Source organism: Agelaius phoeniceus, chromosome 2 (genome assembly GCF_051311805.1).
Source record: "Agelaius phoeniceus isolate bAgePho1 chromosome 2, bAgePho1.hap1, whole genome shotgun sequence".
In the NCBI taxonomy this organism is placed as follows: Eukaryota; Metazoa; Chordata; class Aves; order Passeriformes; family Icteridae; genus Agelaius; species Agelaius phoeniceus.
Window position 1 is genome coordinate 2,096,383 of NC_135266.1, and position 18,617 is coordinate 2,114,999.

General features: G+C 50.6%; 1 protein-coding gene across 1 annotated transcript in view; it reads left to right on the plus strand.

Annotated features, from left to right (window-relative positions):
* Window positions 1-18,412, plus strand: part of RUNX1 (RUNX family transcription factor 1) — a 190,633-nt gene extending 172,221 nt beyond the window's left edge. The window contains exons 7-8 of the mRNA XM_054627663.2: window positions 10,934-11,095; window positions 12,090-18,412. Of these exons, the coding sequence (XP_054483638.1) occupies window positions 10,934-11,095; window positions 12,090-12,583 (656 nt within the window). The 3' untranslated portion in view covers window positions 12,584-18,412. The remainder of the gene's footprint in view (window positions 1-10,933; window positions 11,096-12,089) is intronic.
* The last annotated feature ends 205 nt before the right edge of the window (window positions 18,413-18,617 follow it).

An 18,617-nucleotide genomic window follows, 5' to 3' on the forward strand; every position in this document is an offset into this window, starting at 1 on the left:
TCACCAGCGCAGCTGGAACAGCCTCAGCCGCCTCGTTTGGAAGGTTTGTGCTCGAGGCTGATGTTTGGCTGCTTCACCTCTGGAGGTGATGCCTCAGCGGGGAGAAAATCCCCTCATTCCCCCATCCCAAAGGTTTTTTAGAGGCTCCAAAACCCCTCCAGCCTTCTCAAAACTCCAGGAACAGTGAAATAAAACGAAAGCAAACACTGAGGCTGGGAGGTGCCCGCCTAAGATCCCTCACCCAGGGAATGGCCGGGGATTTGGGAGCCTCTCCCACCCCGCGTCTGTCACCGTCCCTGCCGGCCAGGAGGGCTCCTGCCACCTGTCAGCAGCCCCACAGGGGCTCCGGGGACAGCAGGGACGGAGCTCCACTCCTGAAAATTCCCCTGGGAAGGAGAAACCCTTGGCAAAGCCTCCCCGCGGAGCCCGGGGGTGGCTCCGCGCTGTGCCCCCGGTGCCACAGGCTGGGGGACCGAAGCCGCGGGGGCAAAAAGGAGCCGCGGGTGGAATTTTACAGTTGGCTCGGTAATTTTCCAGCCCCGAGAATGCCAGCCTTGTGCGGCCGCTGCCCTGCCCGGGATGGACTTTTGGAAAGTCCCCCTTATTTATGCTAATGACTAATTGCTTCAGCTGCCGGCAATGCCACACCTCGCTCACTGTGCTGGGATTTGCTGCGTCCCCAGGGAGGCAGCGAGAGGGCGATTGAGTCATTTTGGATGCCTGGCCTCTGAGGGAGAGGAGCTCCGAGTCATTCCACATCATTTCCCGATTTTTTTGTGCTTCCCACTGCTCCACCTGGAGCTGCTGGAGCAGGGAAAGGAGCGGGAAGAGAGGCAGAGACAGGAGCGAGGTGATGGCAAAAGCAGGGGAGGAGGAAAGGCCAAGCTGGAATTTTTTTTTTTTTAGGGCAGCTTTTGGCATCTTTCTGCCGAGCTCAAAAGTACACGGAGTATTTCTGTGCTCACAGGTCATTTCCTGGATTGGGCAAGACACCTCTGTGAATGAACAAGCCCAGTCAAGAGCGTTCCTTGCCTCACACTCCGAGGGAAGAAGGCAAAGTGACACCAGAAAAAAAAAAGTTTCCCTTTGGAAAGATTAGCAAATGTAATGCAGATTAGATTTACAGATTTATATTTTATATATTATTTATATTAAACATATTATATTTTATAAATATAATATATTTAAATGTATTATATATTTTAATATATTATATCTTTTTATATTATATATTTTTTTTATGTTTTATTAGATTTATTAGACACCAAGGAAAGGGGAAAGGGGACAAATGCCGGCCCCAGAAAAGCCTTTAGGGCCATTCAGGAGCCGTCTCTCCTCTCATGTGCCCCCAGGGTGGCACCCCCGGGCTGTTCCCAGTTCTCACCCAGCCCGTGCCCGCTCCAGGCCGGATCTGCGGAGCCGCTTTTGGGCTTTGCTGCGTGTGAGTGACCGGAATTTGTGCAGCTGGCGAGAGAAAAGCCTGGCAGCGGCGGCAGCGGCGATTTCACCACTGCTGTGGCCATGCCGGGATGGGGTGGGGGATTTTATGGGACGTAAATAGCGGGTGATGATGAAGGGTTCAGAGCTCGGGGCTGCCCGCGCCGCCTCTGCCCGTCCTGGCTGGGCAGAAATCACCTGGAGGAGGGGTCTGGGGCAGGGAACCACAGGGGGAGACGGCAGGGGTGGTTTAAGAGGCAGGAAGAGAGGGGGGAATGAGAGGGGATGAAGGGAATAAGAGGAGGATGAAGGTGGGAATGAGAAGAGGTTGAAGGTGGCAGTGAGAGTGAATGAGGTAATAAGAGGAGGATGAAGGTAGGAATGAGAGGGGGGTGAAGGTGGCAGTGAAAGGAGGATGAAGGTGGCAGAGAGAATGAGGGAATGAGAGGCAGATGAAGGTGGGAATGAGAAGAGGAAGAAGGGAATGAGAGGAGGATGAAGGTGGGAATGAGATGAGGATGAAGGTGGGAATAAGAAGGGGATGAAGGCAGCAGTGAGAAGGAGATGAAGGTGGCAGTGAAAGGGGGATGAAGGGAATGAGAGAAGGATGAAGGCTGGGGATGAGAAGGATGAAGCAGTGAGATGAGGATGAAGATGGGAGCAAAAAAATGAAGGCGGCAGTGAGAGGGGGATGAAGGCAGCAGTGAGAGGGGGATGAAGGGAATGAGAGGGGATGAAGGGAATGAGAGGGAGATGAAGGCGGCAGTGAGAGGGGGATGAAGGGAATGAGAGGGGATGAAGGCAGCAGTGAGAGGGGGATGAAGGGAATGAGAGGGGATGAAGGCAGCAGTGAGAGGGGGATGAAGGGAATGAGAGGGGATGAAGTCAGCAGTGAGAGGGGGATGAAGGGAATGAGAGGGGATGAAGGCAGCAGTCAGACCCATTCCAGGGTGTACCTGCTCCCCACCCCACTCCACAGCCTGACTCCCACCCTGCCGCTGCTGCTGCTGCTGCCCGCAGCTGCCGGGACCGCGGGATCCCGCCGGGATCCGGGAGCAGCAGCAGGAGCAGCAGCAGCAGCAGCGGTGTGTGACCTGTGGGTGATAAAAGCAAGAGCAGGCTCCTGGTACTAAAGTGATTTCAGCTTTTATTATAATAACAGAAAGGCCTAAAGCGTGAGGGCCCGCGGGCTGAGCAGGAGCGTTCCCTTGAGGATGGAGCAGTGCCGGCGCTGGGGCTGCTCAGCAGCGATGGCCCCGATGTCCCAGGTGGAGCTGCACAGCTTCCCTGGGTCAGAAGCCCCTTTTTATCCTGTTTTTTGTCTCTTTGGATTGGTCTCTTTTTGGATCCTTCATTTGCATGAAGGTTTTAGGCCTTGATTGGCCATTACAGCTCTGTCCAGGCTGGCTCTGGCTCAGGGTGCACTTTACTGAGGTGTGTTATGGTACCTTGAGTACTTTATTTCCTATAACTACCCTTTAACCCCTTTTACAGTAACCAAACTAACAGTACATGTTAAAAACGAGAGCAGGCTCCCAGTGCTAAAGTGATTTCAGCATTTATTACAATAAAAAGAAAGGCCTGAAGCCAGGGGCCCACGGGCTGAGCAGGAGCGTTCCCTCGAGGATGCTGCCAGGCCTGTAGTGATGTCCCAGGTGGAGCAGCACAGCTTCCCTGGGTCAGAGGCCCCTTTTTATCCTGTTCTTAGTCCCTTTGGATTGGTCTCTTTTCGGATCCTTCATTTGCATGAAGGTTTAAGGTGGTTTAATTGATTGGCCATTACAGTTCTGTACGGGCTGGCTCTGGTGCACTTTACTGAGGTGTGTGATGGTACCTTGAGTACCTTATTTCCTATAACCACCCTTTTAACCCCTTTTACAATATAACAACCAAACTAACAGTACGTGCTTAACAATCTATCAGCTATTTTACAACAGTTTCTAACCTGTTTTTCACACGGGGACACACAGAGCTCTCCCCATGCTCCAGAACCACAGCAGGGCTCAACCACATCCACACCTCCCTGGCAGCCCCCGGTGCTCCAGGATCTGTCACCTGCTTTGGGTTTGGAGCTTTTAACAAGGCATTTTCTGGTCAGGATATAAAGATCTTGTGGGGGTTTCCCTTTAGGCAGCGTGGTGTGGTTGGTTTGTTTGTTACATTGAAATAGGGAGGGGGTTTTTACTGTGGCCTCAAGTTAAAATCTGACCTGGGGTTTATGAATCACCCACTGAAAATTGCTGATTTATGGCTTCCTAGGGCTGGCAGGATAACAATGGTTTTGGAGGGATCCTTTCGTTTTTCCAAGAGAAGTTGTGGATTCCCCTGGATCCCTGGCAGTGCCCAGGGCCAGGTTGGACACTGGGGCTGGGAGCACCTGGGACAGTGGGAGGTGTCCCTGCCATGGCAGGGGTGGCTCTGGATGGGCTTTGAGGTCCCTCCCAACCCAAACCAGTCTGGGATTTGGGGATTCCATGAGGTGTGCTTTACATTGTGCTCCCTCCAAAACAGAATCACGTGGAATTACCATCCCAGGACTTTCTGCTTCTATGTCCCAGAGATTCCTGCATCCTCTGTGCTTTGGGGCAGTTTTCCAGTGTCCTGTGAGAGCTCAGGAGCTGTGCTGTGCTTTTGGCAGAGGCTTTCACCCTTCATCTTGAGGTGTGGAGGAAGTTCTCACAATCACAGAATGGTTTGGGAAGGAAGGGACCTTAAATCTCCTCCTTGCACCCCCTGCCCTGAGCACGACACCATTCAGTGGGTCAGGTTAACTCTGCATTTTGTCCTGGGCTGTCAATAACAGCTTTGGAGCCAAACTCTGCTCTGTGTCACACCCAGCAAAGGACAGGAAAGGCTCCTGTCCCTGGCAGGTGTTTGTTTGTCCCTCTTGCCCGGGCAGGGCCTGCTGAGCAGGGATGGCTCCAGGTCTGGGTGGATCCACCTGGGTGAGGGACTGGGAGGATGGGGAAGGGCCTGGAGGGACCATCCTGGAGAGGCTGAGGGGATTGGGATTGTCCAGCTGGAGGGAAGGAGACTGAGGAGAGACTCACTGGGATTGCAGTTTGTCCCAAGGGACAGCTCCAGTCTCTGCTCTGGCACAGGGACAGCACCCAGGGAGCAGCTGGAGCTGGGCCAGGAGGGATTTAGGTTGGGTTTTAGGGCAAGGTTCTTGCCCAGAGGGTGCTGGCACTGCCCAGGCTGCCCAGGGAATGGGCACGGCCCCGAGGCTGCCACAGCTCCAGGAGCCTTTGGCCAGCGCTGCCAGGGATGCCCAGGCTGGGCTTGCTGGGCTCTGGGCAGGGCAGGGCTGGCACTGGGGGATCCCTGGGGGTTTATTCCCACTCAGGAATTCCATCATTCCCTGCCCCCTCCTGTGCATCCCACTCTTGGACCCTCACAGTGCCCTGAGCTGCAGGGATGCATTTTTGTGCAATTCCCGGTTGGGAACAAGCAGGAGCCATTCCCAGAGTGCTGTGAGGGCTTGGGAAGCTGCAGCTCAGGGTTTTGGGGCGCTCAGGGGGGTCCATGGGGGTTCAGGGAGCTCAGGGGGGGCTCAGGAGGATCCGGGGGTGTTCAGGAGGGTCCGGAGGCTCAGGGGTGTCCAGGGGGGTTCAGGGGGCTCAGGAGGGTTTTGGGGGACTCAGGGGTATCCGAGAGGGCTCAGGGGGCTTAGGGAGGTCCAGGGGAACTCAGGGGGTTTTGGGGGGTTCAGGGGGGTCCGGGGGCGGTCAGGGGGTTTTGGGGTTTTGGGAGGCTCAGGGGGGTCCGGGGGCTCTGGGGGATTTTTGGGAGGCTCAGGGGGTTTTTGGGGGTCTCAGGGCGGTCCGGGGGGGTTTTGGGGGGTTCAGAGGGTCCGGGGGGTTTTTGGGGGGGCTCAGGGGGGTCCGGGAGTTCCACGGGGCCGGCGCTGCCCGGAGCGCCAGCGCCACCCAGCGGCCACAGCGCGTAACTGCACCCCGCGGGCACAGCTGGGCCGGCGAACATCTGGGAAAACATCTGGGGAAACAGCTGGGAAACAGCCGGGAAAGCAGCCGGGAAAGCAGCCCGAGCACCCCGCGAAGGGGAGACCCGCTCTCCTCGGTAGTTTTTTTCACCCCCGTCCCTCCCCCCAGAGCGCGCTTGGTTAAATCGTTAAAGGTTGCGCAATATCGGCACGGGTTAATTACAGCTGTTAATTACAGCTGCTGAGCGCCCGCAGAACGCGGCGATTTCGGGGCAATAAAACAAGACGAGGCACGAAAGATGATGGTTCAATAGTCGGTGCTTAATGGGGTGTGAGGCGGGAGGGAAGGGGACGGGAGAGCTCGTGACTGACTGCGCGGAGAGGTGTGAATTATTGCACCATAATTCTGGCCCTGCAGGGGCTGGCTGCAATTAATAACTGTTTTCATGTTTGAAATGTGTTTTCTCACACCATAAAAAGCAGAAATGGAAAGTAATCGCTGGTGGGAGAAGCGCTGGGAGGACTGGGCACCGACTGCCCTGGTTATGGGTTGTTTTGAGCTGCTTTTCAGTGATTTGGGGGATCCTGTTTGGCTTGAAAACTGTGCGGACCCAAAACTCTTCGGGTTATTTGTGTTGAAGCAGCTCTGCCTGGAAATCTCTTCACGGATATTCCCAGTTGGGAAGCAACTCCCGTTTATTTGCAGCAGATTTTCACCAGATTAACTTCAACCACTTCAGTTCCCCATGCCAAGCTACCAGCTCCTGAGCCCTCTTTATTTGGAAAGCAGGAAAGACTTTGCTCCTTTTTTTTATGGGTTCAATTCCAACCCATTCCAGTTTAATTTTGGGAAACCTGAAAACTGAAGGAAAGCAGATATCCTCAAAATAAAATACTGTTTGAGGCCCTTGATCCAGCAGCTGGAAATACAAACTTTGCTGGGAGCTGGGTCTGCCTCTTGGTACTGAAATTAGGCCATAAAAATGCAATTCCAGGGATGCTTTTCTCCACTTTTTATTAAAAATAACTGGGAGGGTGGTGCCTGGGGTTATCAGCACAACCTGCTTTCATGTGTGTACATCTATAATTCACTGTATTAACATCCCTCAGTAGAGTGCAGGCCCTTAACCAGGCTGATGGCAAAAAGGGAATCTTTAAGAGTGAGTTCAGGGATTGGGAATGCAGGTACCAAGACAGAAAATTGATTGGTTGCTTGAACCTTCACTTAAGAGAGACTTAATGGGATGAGGAGATTAATAAAGGGGGTCTCTGGGGCTGCTGGCATTGCTTTAGGAACCCCAGAGGTGAAGGTAACAGGAAATGGATGGGGCAGGTCAGGGACTTCCAGGATTTTAGTGGTCGTTCTTACAGAGATTTTGGTTCATGATTTGATTTTTAGTCAAGATGCAGCTTTTGTGCACTGATGTTTTTCCTTCTGGGGTGCATCGGGATGGGCATTGCCAGCAGGTCAGGGCTGATGCTGCCCCTGTGCCCAGCCCTGGGGGCACCTCTGGCTGCTGTGTCCAGCTCTGGCTCCTCAGCACAGCAGGGCCAGGAGCTCCTGGAGCTGAGCAAGGGCCTGGAGCAGCTCCGTGCCCAGGAAAGGCTGAGGGAGCTGGGGCTGCTCAGCCTGGAGAGGAGCCCCAGGGAGAGAGAGGGGCCTCAGCCCTGCCTGGCCCTGCCTGGCCCTGGGTCTGGCCCTGGGTCTGTCCCTGTGTCTGTCCCTGGCTGTCCCTGTGTCTGTCCCTGTGTCTGTCCCTGTGTCTGTCCCAGGCTGTCATGACCCAGGGAGGTCATTCTGTCCCTGCACTGCTGAGGGCACACCTGGAGTGCTGTGCCCAGCTCTGGCCCCTCAGCTTGGGAAGGACCTTGGGACACTGAGCACATGCAGAGGGGCCAAGGAGGCTGGAGAGGGGCTGGGAACACAAACCCTGTGAGGAAGCCCTGAGGGAGCTGGGGGTGCTCAGCCTGGAGCAAAGGAGACTCAGGGCTGCCCTCCTCCCTCTGCACAGCTCCTGAAAGGGGCCTGTGCTCAGCTGGCCCTGGGCTCTTTCTCCAGCAGCACTGACACAACCAGAGCACACAGCCTCGAGCTGCACCAAGGGAAATCCAGGCTGGACAGCAGGGAAAAGGTTTTTCCAGCAAGGGTGAGAAAGTTCTGGAATGGCTGCCCAGGGAGGTGGTGGAGTCCCCATGCCTGGGTGTGTTTAACAAAGCCTGGATGTGGCACTGGGTGCCAGGGTTCAGTTGAGGGGTTGGGGCTGGGCTGGACTCGATGGTCTTGAAGGTCTCTTCCAACCCAGGGATTCTGGGATTCTGGGAATTCTGGCTGTCCCTGGCTGTCCCTGTGTCTGTCCCTGTCTGTCCCTGTGTCTGTCCCTGTGTGCAGAGGTCAGAGCAGGCCCAGGCTCTGCTCCAGGCCCAGCAATGGCCCCAGAGCCACGGGCAGGGCCTGAGCCCAGCAATTCCCCTGCACAGGAGGCACAACTTCTGCCCTGGGCAGGGACCGAGCTGGAGCAGAGCCCAGAGAGGGGCTGGAGTCTCCTCCCTGGGACATTCCAGAATATAATCCCATAATCCCTGGGCTCTGGGGGGACCCAGAGGTGGCACCGGTGACCCCCAGGGTCCCTCCAACCTCGCCCATCCCGGGGTGCTCATTTCAGTGGCACGGAAAGAAGGGAACCAGGTTTCAATCCACTCTTCTCGCCGTGTTCCGTAAATCTGTGACAAGATCCTGCTTCCTCCATCCTCTCATGCACCTTCTTACTGGTGTCCATGGGATTCTGGGACTTTGGGGTACTGGGGTTCTGGGATTGTGGAAATCTGGGATTCTGGAGTACTGGGATTCTGGGTACTGGGAGTCTGGGATTCTGAGATTCCAGGATTCTAGAATTCCAGGATTCTGGTGTTCTGGGATTCCGACTTGGGATTCTGAAATTCTGGGATTCTTGGATTCCGGGGTTCTGGAATTCTGGGGTTCTGAGACTCCAGGACTCTGGGATTCCAGGATTCTGGAATTCTGGGATTCCGAGATTCCAGGATTCTGGGATTCTGAGATTCTGGGATTCCAGGATTCTGGAATTCTGAGATTCTGGGATCTTCCAGGATTCTGAAATTCTGGGATTCCAGGATTCTGGGATTCTGGGACTCCAGGATTTTGGATTTCTGGAATTCCGGGGTTCCAAGATTCCAGGATTCTGGAATTTTGAGGTTCTGGGATTCCAGGATTCTGGGATTCTGAGATTCCAGGATTCTGGAATTCTGGGATTCTGTAATTCTGAGATTCTGGGATCCCAGAATTCTGGGATTCCGAGATTCCAGGATTCTAGAATTCAGGGATTCTGAAATTCTGGGATTCCAACTTGGGATTCTGAGATTCTGCTATTCTTGGATTCTAGGGTTCTGGGGTTCTGGGATTCCGGGATTCTGGGATTCTTAGATTCTGGGGTTCTGGTGTTCTGGAATTCTGAGATTCCAGGATTCTAGAATTCCGGGATTCTGGTGTTCTGGGATTCCAGGATTCTAGAATTCTGGGATTCCAGGATTCCGGGATTTCGGGATTGCAGCCTTCTGGAATTCTGGGATTCCGGGGTGCAGCTGAGCAGAGCCCTCGAAAAGGGGGTGACAGAGGGAGCTGTGGCAGACCACAGCCAGGGCTCCTGGGCAGGACTGGACAAGGCACTTTCCATGCCCTGCCTGGGATTCCCTATTGGAATTCTGCTCCTGGGATTCCAGCACTTGGGAGAGGTCCTGAAATCCATGGAGTGCCTGCTGAAACTCAGGAGCTGTGGCTGCCTGAACCCCATTTCAGAACCGAGAGCTGCAGTGTCAGCCCAGGCTTGGCTCACTCTGGGGACGCTTTGGGGTGTTTGTTTTAACGCCACCCCCGGAGATTGGATTCCCTCTGTCCCTCCCTGTGCCCTTGAATCAACTCTGACCATAAATTAACAACCAGGTGATGCTGCAATCCACAACACGACAGCTTTTGTGCTCTTCTTGTTCCTCCTAAAGCCCATTTGATGCGGTTGGATGTTGCTTTTTTACCAACATGAGACAACTGATTTTATTTTGAAGGATGGCTGCCTGAAAAAAAAAAAATTAAATATTAATAATATGTGGATTTGAACTTGTTACTCGGCAGAAAAATCCAACTTCAATCTGCAGCTTCAGCAGTGGCTTTTGAGAAGCTGGGGGTTTTGGATAAATCCTGCCTTGTAAACAGATGGAACAAACAAAATGTAAAACTCATCTCCTTAAAGAACAACAAAAGAATATTTTCCAGATGGGCTTTCTGATGGGAGATCAAAGTCTTCATCTCAGACTTGGGAAATTTCCCTTCCTTGCTGGTATCAGTTTTATCTGCATGCAGATCATCCAGCATTTGGTTTTCTTTCACCGAAGGCATTTGTCTTAAAGGAGCTGCAGGAGGATGCTCTTAAAGCTGAAGAAAATAGAAAAGATTTTACTAAAAATAGGGGGGGAAATTTGGGTGGGTAAAGGGGAGAGGAAAGTCTTTGATTCCTTTGATTTATACAAAAATGAGATCTTTCAAAATCTCAGCTTCACCTGCAAAATGAAACAAGCAGGAAAGAGTTGAGGCAACTGATTTGGACCAACTCCTTTTTGGGTTCCTCTGATTCCAAACCTCATCCCAAGGAGTCCTGTGGGCAGAAAAGAATCCCTTGGTGGTTTTATAGATTCTGCATCCCCCAGGAACTGCAGTGACAAGGGGGGAATGGCTCCCAGTACCAGAGGGCAGGGCTGGATGGGATCTTGGCAATGAGGAATTGTTCCCTGGCAGGGTGGGCAGGGCTGGCATGGAATTCCATCCCTGGATCCCTGGCAGTGCCCAAGGCCAGGCTGGACACTGGGGCTGGAGCAGCCTGGGACAGTGGGAGGTGTCCCTGCCATGGCAGGGGTGGCACTGGGTGGGCTCTGAGGTCTCCTTGATGCCCTGCATGACAATTTTTGGCTGAAAGAGCTGTGGACACACAGCTCCAAAGACTGAGGAGGAGTTTTCCCCTTGGAAATTTTAATCTGGTTTTCCCTCTCTTCTTCTCTGGTGTTGGGGCTGGGTTGAACTCGATGATCTTAAAGGTCTGCTCCAACCCAGTGATTCTGTGTGCAATTTTGTGTGTAATTTTTCCTGCCTGTTATTAATGGGAAACAGCAAAAAAGCTTTGCAAGGAAAAAAATTGAAATGAAATGAAATAATAAAATAAAAAATAAAAATAATAACATTTTAAATAATTAAATATTTAATAAATTTAAATAAATTTAACATTTAATAAATATTAAAAATATTTAAAATAATAATAAAAAGGTAAAACAATAAAATAATAAAATGAAATGAAATAAAAGAATAAGAGAAAATAAAATAAAATAATAAACCAAAATGAAATAAAATTAAATAATAAAATAAAATCATATAAAAAATAAAATAAAATAAAATAAAATAAAATAAAATAAAATAAAATAAAATAAAATAAAATAAAACAAAATAAAATAAAATAATGTTATAGAAAGCAACCATGGGTGTGTTTGTGCTTGCAGACTCCCGGCAGGTGCAGCCCTCGCCGCCCTGGTCCTATGACCAGTCCTACCAGTACCTGGGCTCCATGGCCACGCCCGCCGTGCACCCGGCCACGCCCATCTCACCTGGCCGGGCCGGCGGCATCACCTCGCTCACGGCCGAGCTCTCCAGCCGCCTCTCGGGTAAGGAGCCGCCCCCGGGACAAAGGGACACAGGGACACTCCCCGCGGCAAAAATGCTGGCCCTGTCCCCACCCCTGCTGCCTCCAAGCCAAGGGAATGCTTCCCTGGTGACAAACGGGTGGCCCTGTCCCTAACCCTGACTCTCCATCACAAAGGGACACTCCCCTGGGTGGCAAATTGGTGGCCCCTGTCCCTAACCCTGACTCTCCATCACAAAGGGACACTCCCCTGGGTGGCAAATTGGTGGCCCCTGTCCCCAACCCTGCGCCTTCCATGACAAAGGGATGTTCTCCAGTGGCAAGCTTCTGGCCCTGTCCCCACCCCTGCTGCCCTCATGCCAAGGGGACCTTTCCCAGTGGCAAACTGGTGACCCTGTCCCCGACCCTTGGGCTCTCCATGATAAAGAGACACTTCCCTGGTGACAAACTGGTGGCCCAGGTGCTGCCCCAGCCCTTCAGGGGCTCTCTGGCAAAGCTCGTTCCGAGGTTCTGGGGGATTTGTGGGAAGAACAGAGAAACAGAGAATTTTAATAAATAGAGAATTTTAATAAATAGAGAATTTTAACAAATGAGCTGTGTTGTGATAAACCAATCCCAGATAGGGCTGGGAAAGATCTCAAAGGTCATCAAGTGCCAACAGTGCCCCATCCCCACCTTGTCCCCAGCCCAGAGCACTGAGTGCCACCTCCAGCCCTTCCCTGGTCACCTCCCTCCCCTCCCTGGGCAGCTCTTCCCAAGGCCTGAGCACCCTTTCCAGGAGGAAATTCCATCTGGTGTCCAGCCTGAATCAGGAAAGGGAGCTCAGGCCTTGGCAGGGGCTGCCCAGGGAGCTTTGCAGTGCCCATCCCTGGCGGTGCCCAAGGCATGGACGTGGCACTCAGTTCAACAAGCTGGGCAGGGGGCACAGCTGGGCCTGGATGATCTCAGAGGTTCCTCCTTACCTCGTGAATTCTGGTGATCCCATAACCTTCCCCTCCCTCCCTTCCCCTCCCCAGGAGCGTCCGAGCTGACGGCGTTCAGCGACCCCCGGGTGGGCATCGAGCGCTCCTTCCCGGCGCTGCCGTCCATCTCCGACCCGCGCATGCACTACCCGGGCGCCTTCACCTACACGCCCACGCCCGTCAGCTCCGCCATCGGCATCGGCATGTCGGCCATGTCCACGGCCTCCAGGTACCACACGTACCTCCCGCCGCCCTACCCCGGCTCCTCGCAGGCTCAGGGCGGCCCCTTCCAGACCAGCTCCCCCTCGTACCACCTGTACTACGGCACCTCGGCCGGCTCCTACCAGTTCTCCATGATCTCGGGCGGGGAGCGCTCGCCGCCGCGCATCCACCCGCCCTGCACCAACGCCTCCACGGGCTCCGCGCTGCTCAACCCCAGCCTGCCCAACCAGAGCGACGTGGTGGAGGCCGAAGGCAGCCACAGCAACTCGCCCACCAACATGGCCAGCACGGCCAGGCTGGAGGAGGCCGTGTGGAGGCCCTACTGAGGATGAGGAGGTCAGGAAGGAGCTCGAGGGTCAGGACTTAACGCACTTCCCGTTGCCCGGCGCCTGGAGGGATCCCAGAAACTTCCCTGCGGGCCCTGCCGTGTTCATTCACGAGTTTCAGGAGCAAACCCTTGGGAAGTCAGCGCTCCCAGGGGTGGTGGCTCTCATTGCCAGGCCCTGGCAAAGGCTTCCCGGCAGGAGAACGAGCTTCTGGGAAGGAGGAGGCCCCGGTTGGTGGTGCAGCGGTAGCGAGGGTGGGTAAGAGGGTATCCAGCCTGATTCCAGGCCTGTGGCTTCCCAACGTGCCTGGGCTTGAAGGTCTCCACAGCCCTAAAAGAGAGTTTCGGTTCACTTCTATTTTTAAGACTTAAAACCTTAAAAAAAAAAAACCCCAAAAAACAAAAATAAATCTTAGTGAGTTTACTGCATCTTAGGGACATCTTAAGTGTAAGGAAGTATAGGAAGATTCCCAGAGGGAAACTGTGAACGCTTCTGTTTTCGCAATGCTGTGAATGAGAGGTTTTATATGTTGGACTTCATTCTTTCTTTTCTTTTTTTGTTTGTATATTCCAAAGAATATGGATTTTTTTATTACTGGGTTTTTTTGTTTTATTTTGTTTTGGGGTTAGGTTTTTTGGTGTTTTTTGGTTTTGTTTTGTTTTCTTTTTTAGGATGCAGCTCATCCTGCTTTGCATCTAATTTGTTTTATTTCTCTTGGCACCTTATAAATTGCAAAAAAAAAAAAGATTTTGCTCTTTTTTGTTTTAATCATGCTTGCTTCTTTCTTGCTTTGTCAACTGAAAGAATCAGCCCCTTTTTCAATGAGTTAATTTAACTTTTTATCTCTTGGACTTTTTTTTCTTTTTAACACAACGGCTACAGCCTTGGGTCATTTTCAACTACTGTATTTCTTTGATGAGTTGATTGATATTTATGCCTGATATTTAGACTTTTCTTATTTGTTGATACTATTATTATTTAAATATGCCTATATTAAAAAAAAATATCAGCAATTGCCTTTTTTTGGTAGCAGCCAAAGTCAAATTTCTCACATTGAAAAAGGCTGGAATAACGATGGGCAAAAGTGACCTCTGAATTCCCTAAAAATATTGTTTACAATTATCTTGCTCTCATTTTACTCAGCTTAGGTCCTCAAAGGCATTGAGGTGCCCAGTTCCTGCTGGAAGGCACCAAAATCCCTGGGAATTTCTGTACTTTTCCAAGTGGTGGAGTCATCTCTCCCTCCTCCTGCTTTGTCACCAGTGGTGGCCCTCAGGATCAGGAATCAGGACATAGATACTTCCTGAGGCAAATTCAATATTCCCTAATTAAATACCTGCCCACTGCAGGGACAGGACACAGGGAATGGCTCCCAGTGCCAGAGGGCAGGGCTGGATGGGAATTGGGAATTCAGAATTGCTCCCTGGGAGGGTGGGAGGCCCTGGAATAGAATTCCCAGAGCAGCTGTGGCTGCCTCTGGATCCTGGAAGTGTCCAAGGCCAGGTTGGAGCAGCCTGGGACAGTGGAAGAGGTCCCTGCCCATGGCAATTTTGGTGGATGAGCTTTAAGATCCCTCCCAACCCAAAGCATTCCCTGGTTCTGTGATTCCCAGGGCAAGGGGGAAGTCCTGGCTCTGATGGAATCTGGGTGAGATTTGCTGCCAGGATCCCTGTGCGGCACAAAGGCCACATTCCACTCTGCTGGCAAACACATCCCTCCCTGGAAAGCTCCAGAAAAGCCAGGGCCAGGACAGCCCTTCCTTTTGCATCTTCTGGGAGAAGAGGAGGGGTGTTTAAAGCTGGTGTGGCCAATGTTGTGCCCTGTAGTAAATCTACAAGGGTTTTACCAGGAGCAGGATCAGGAGACGTCACGGCTGCCCATCGCCCCAGCACAAACATATCAGATGTCACTGTAATGCTTTTGGCACTATTTTATTGAGGGTTTGCTCTGAATGCAGCTCTTGTACTACTCCTGAACTCCAAACTGCTGATGTTGACACGTGTGAGTCCCAAATGAGCTGATTATTATTTAATGTACCTCTCAAACCAGAGAAACAATTGCAGGTCAACTCAAGAGAGTATTTGAAAGCAGGACTTCAGATCAGTGTTTGATGTTTAAAAAAAAAAAAAAAAAAGTTAAAAGGATTCAAATTAAAAAGATCCTTGGCTGCAGGCAGCAAAACAGCTGGACTTATTTAAAACCATTTGTTTTTCAAGGTTTCTCTTTTTTTATATATATATATATGATTTTGCTTCTTTGTTTGAGTTGGATGCAGTAGCACTTTGGTATTGAAAAGAATCGAAGAATTTTCACTGTCAATGAGGTTTTTGTGCAGAAAATAGGGAGTGTTTCAAGAGATCTCAGCAAAAGCCCAGAATGTTTCTGTTAAAACACATGGCCTTGTGCTTTTCATTTAATGAAATATCCTTTATATTTCCAGAGTTTGCTCTGAAAAAAAGACAGAAAACATCCAAATTTTATCAGACATATATACTGAAAGTCTGGAGACCCTGCTGAATACAGAAATACAGACACCCCCACAGCTGTAGCATTTCTATAGTTGGACTCTCACCTCTTCAGTACCCTAAAATAAAAGTCCCCCAGCACTGAGCAGTAGCTCTGTTGCAGAATCCATTCGGCACATTCTGTGCAATTCAAACCCTAATGTATTGCAGCTCTCAATTAAAATGGTAATTGATTACAGCTCTCACATCTGCCTTGTGACTGGACCACCAAAGTTCACAAAGCTGGGAGTGGAAACACAGCAGGGAGGGAGAGGAGAGAAACTTGGAGGAGCCAGGAAGGGCCAGGTGACCTGGAGAGGGAATTTTAGCAAAAGCAGGGATTGATAGGAGGAGAGGGATGGTATTAAGATGAAGGAGGGCAGGGTTAGATGGGATATTTGGAATAAATTCATCCCTGTGAAATTTGTGAGGCCCTGGTGCAGAGTGCCCAGAGAAGTTTTGGATTCCCCATCCCTGGCAGTGCCCAAGGCCAGGTTGGACACTGGGGCTGGAGCAGCCTGGGACAGTGGGAGGTGTCCCTGCCATGGCAGGGGTGGCACTGGATGGGCTTTAAGGTCCCTTCCAACCCAAACCATTCCATGATTTGATGATTCCATGAGTTCAGCCCAGTGGAAGAAGTGAGGTTGTTGTGGCCACCAAGGCAAACTCAATGTGACCACCAAGGTGAGGTTGTTGTGGCCACCAGGGTGAGCTCAATGTGGCCACCAGGGTGAGGTTGTTGTGGCCACCAGGGTGAGCTCAATGTGGCCACCAAGGCAAACTCAATGTGGCCACCAGGGTGAGCTCAATGTGGCCACCAAGGCAAACTCAATGTGGTCACCAGGGTGAGGTTGTTGTGACCACCAAGGTGAGCTCAATGTGGCCACCAAGGCAAACTCGATGTGGCCACCAAGGTGAACTCAATGTGGCCACCAGGGTGAGGTTGTTGTGGCCACCAAGGTGAGCTCAATGTGGTCACCAAGGCAAACTCAAAGTGGCCACCAAGGTGAGCTCAATGTGGCCACCAAGGCAAACTCGATGTGGCCACCAAGGTGAACTCAATGTGGCCACCAGGGTGAGGTTGTTGTGGCCACCAAGGTGAACTCAATGTGGTCACCAGGGTGAGGTTGTTGTGGCCACCACATTGCCAGGCCTGTGGGACACCACAACCTCCTTTCTGCCCCAGCCCTTTCAGCCCCCAGAATTGAAACCCACCCACCCTGGAAGTAAAAACCCAGGGATTCACAGGAACAGGGAGCTGGCAACTCTGAGACCCTAAATCGACCCTTTCTTATGTCTGTACCTCTCCTTTGTCTCCACTCATGCTAAAGGTGAGAATTTGGCTCTCCCTGATGTGAACAGAATGAGGGGATACAGAACTGGCCACCACCACTTTCCCCTGTGTTCTTATTGACACTTTTCTGGAATTTCTCAGTGTTTCCCATGTTTTTATTGCCAGCAACCAAGTTTTGGAGTCCAACCTCTCTGGGTATGTCCAGCACTGCAAAGGAAAGGAAAAGCCAAGTTCATTATCCCTGGCAATTAATCTGTTTAATTAATCACTGTGGGTTTCAGTGTATTCACTCATCAAAAACCACATTTTACTCAAATATTTGGTTTTGTAGCCATCACTAAGGGTGGCACAGTTTTTCAAGGCTGTTAAAATGCTCTCACATCTTTCCTCTTATATTTTAAGAGCATGTAACAGGCAGGAAAAAAAGACATTTGAATAAAACATTTCCCCCATCCCCATCTCCAAATTAGAGTGCAAAAATATCTATTTTTATATGGCTATAATAGATATATTTATAAAATTTTGTCATCCTGGGTGCTGAATGGAATCTGAAAAATAGAATTCCTGTGCTTCTGCTCTGGAGCTGCAGTCAGCAGAGTGCTTTAGGTACCTCATCCTCCCAAAATTCAGCTCCTGGCTGTCCTTACTCTCAACTTGGGTGCTCCTTTCACAAGACACAGCTCCTTGTCCATGTCAAACATCTTCAACGTAAATTTTGCTGCCTCTGAGGACAAATATTTCCCTCTCCAACAACATTTAAAGTCATTTAAGAGTTCCTGCTGGCTCCCAGGGCATTGCAGAGGAGCTGTAATGCAGGGAAAAGAGAGTGCAGAGAGCATCCCTGCTGGGAAGGGTTTGATTTGTACAAATTCTGCACGGGGAATGGAGAGAAATCCTCTCCTCCAAACAGCCTTTGCCAAAACATCCCAAATTTCCTGCGCTCTTCAAACATTCTCTGCTGCTTCCTGGGTGCCCTTTTCCATGGCTGTGGTTGAAATTCAGGGAGGAGTGGATCCGTTTTCTGTCCTCAGAGCAAAACTCTGCCTTGTTTTCCTGCCTTGTTCCATTCCCCATTGGGTTTTTGTTCACCTCGCTGGGTCAGTCCCAACCACTGGGCCCTTTTCTCCTTGTCCTTCCAGGGATGCATCCCCAGAGTTACTTGTATTTATGTCTGTAAATAGATTTCCAAAGCTTCCTAGCCAAAATATTTAGTGCTTGTAATTACTCTGCATTTTTCTCTTTTTTGTTTTTTTTCTGTGTTTTTAATGAACTGACCTTTGTGTTTGCTGAAATACTGTAGTGAGACTTATTTCTTTTCCAAATTAGTTATTTTTAGGCTTCAAGAAGAACTACATTTTATTCACTTTTGTAAACAGTTATAGCATGGTCTCTATCCAACATCCTTCACTTTTTTGGGGTAGGGGAGAAACAAACATGCAAAAAAAAAAAAATCTGTGGGTTATTTGTGGTATTTTGAGTTGGACAATCCCAGCTCTTTTTAAAACCAAAATTTCAGTGTGAGGTGGTGAGGCTGAGGAGGGACACAGCCCCATCAGAGTGGCACCAAAGGGAATTTGTTCAGCATTTTCTGGCTATGTTTACAAAACATTTTCCCTTCCACGCTGAACTTTTCCTGAAGGGGAAACCATCAGCCTGGGGATTTTTTGGAGGGGTTGATTACCAGGGACTTTTCTTCCTGGGGAGGGCGGGCGGGCAGGGGGTGGCTGCTGATTTTTGGAACCAGATAGGAAAAGAGAACAGAGTAGGTTTTATTTTTCCCCCACTCCAGGAATCTCTAGATAGCACCCCGGGGTAAATTCTTGCTGTCCACAGGGATGGCTGTGTCCAGCACCACAGGAGAATTCATTACAACTACCCAGGGCAGCTGGACTGCTGCAGTAGTTCTAATGAACACTTTTCTTCCTTTTCTTTCTTTCTTTTCTTTCTTTCTTTCTTTCTTTGTACCACAGTTTCCTCTGTAAATTCAATATTATAATTAGTGTGAATGACAAATAAAATGTTTGACAAGTATGCACGTGGGCCTGCTGCATTTTTTTTATCTGGGAGAAAAAAAAACCAAAAACATCCCAGGGAAAAAGGAGCCATCAGGAGGAGGGTGCTGAGTGTGTGGCACTCACAACATCAAAAATGGGTTTCTGTAGTTTTAATTTTTTAAAAATTCTTTCTTTTTTTCTCATAATAGTATTTTCCTGCTGTGGATTAAGCTGGTGAAAGG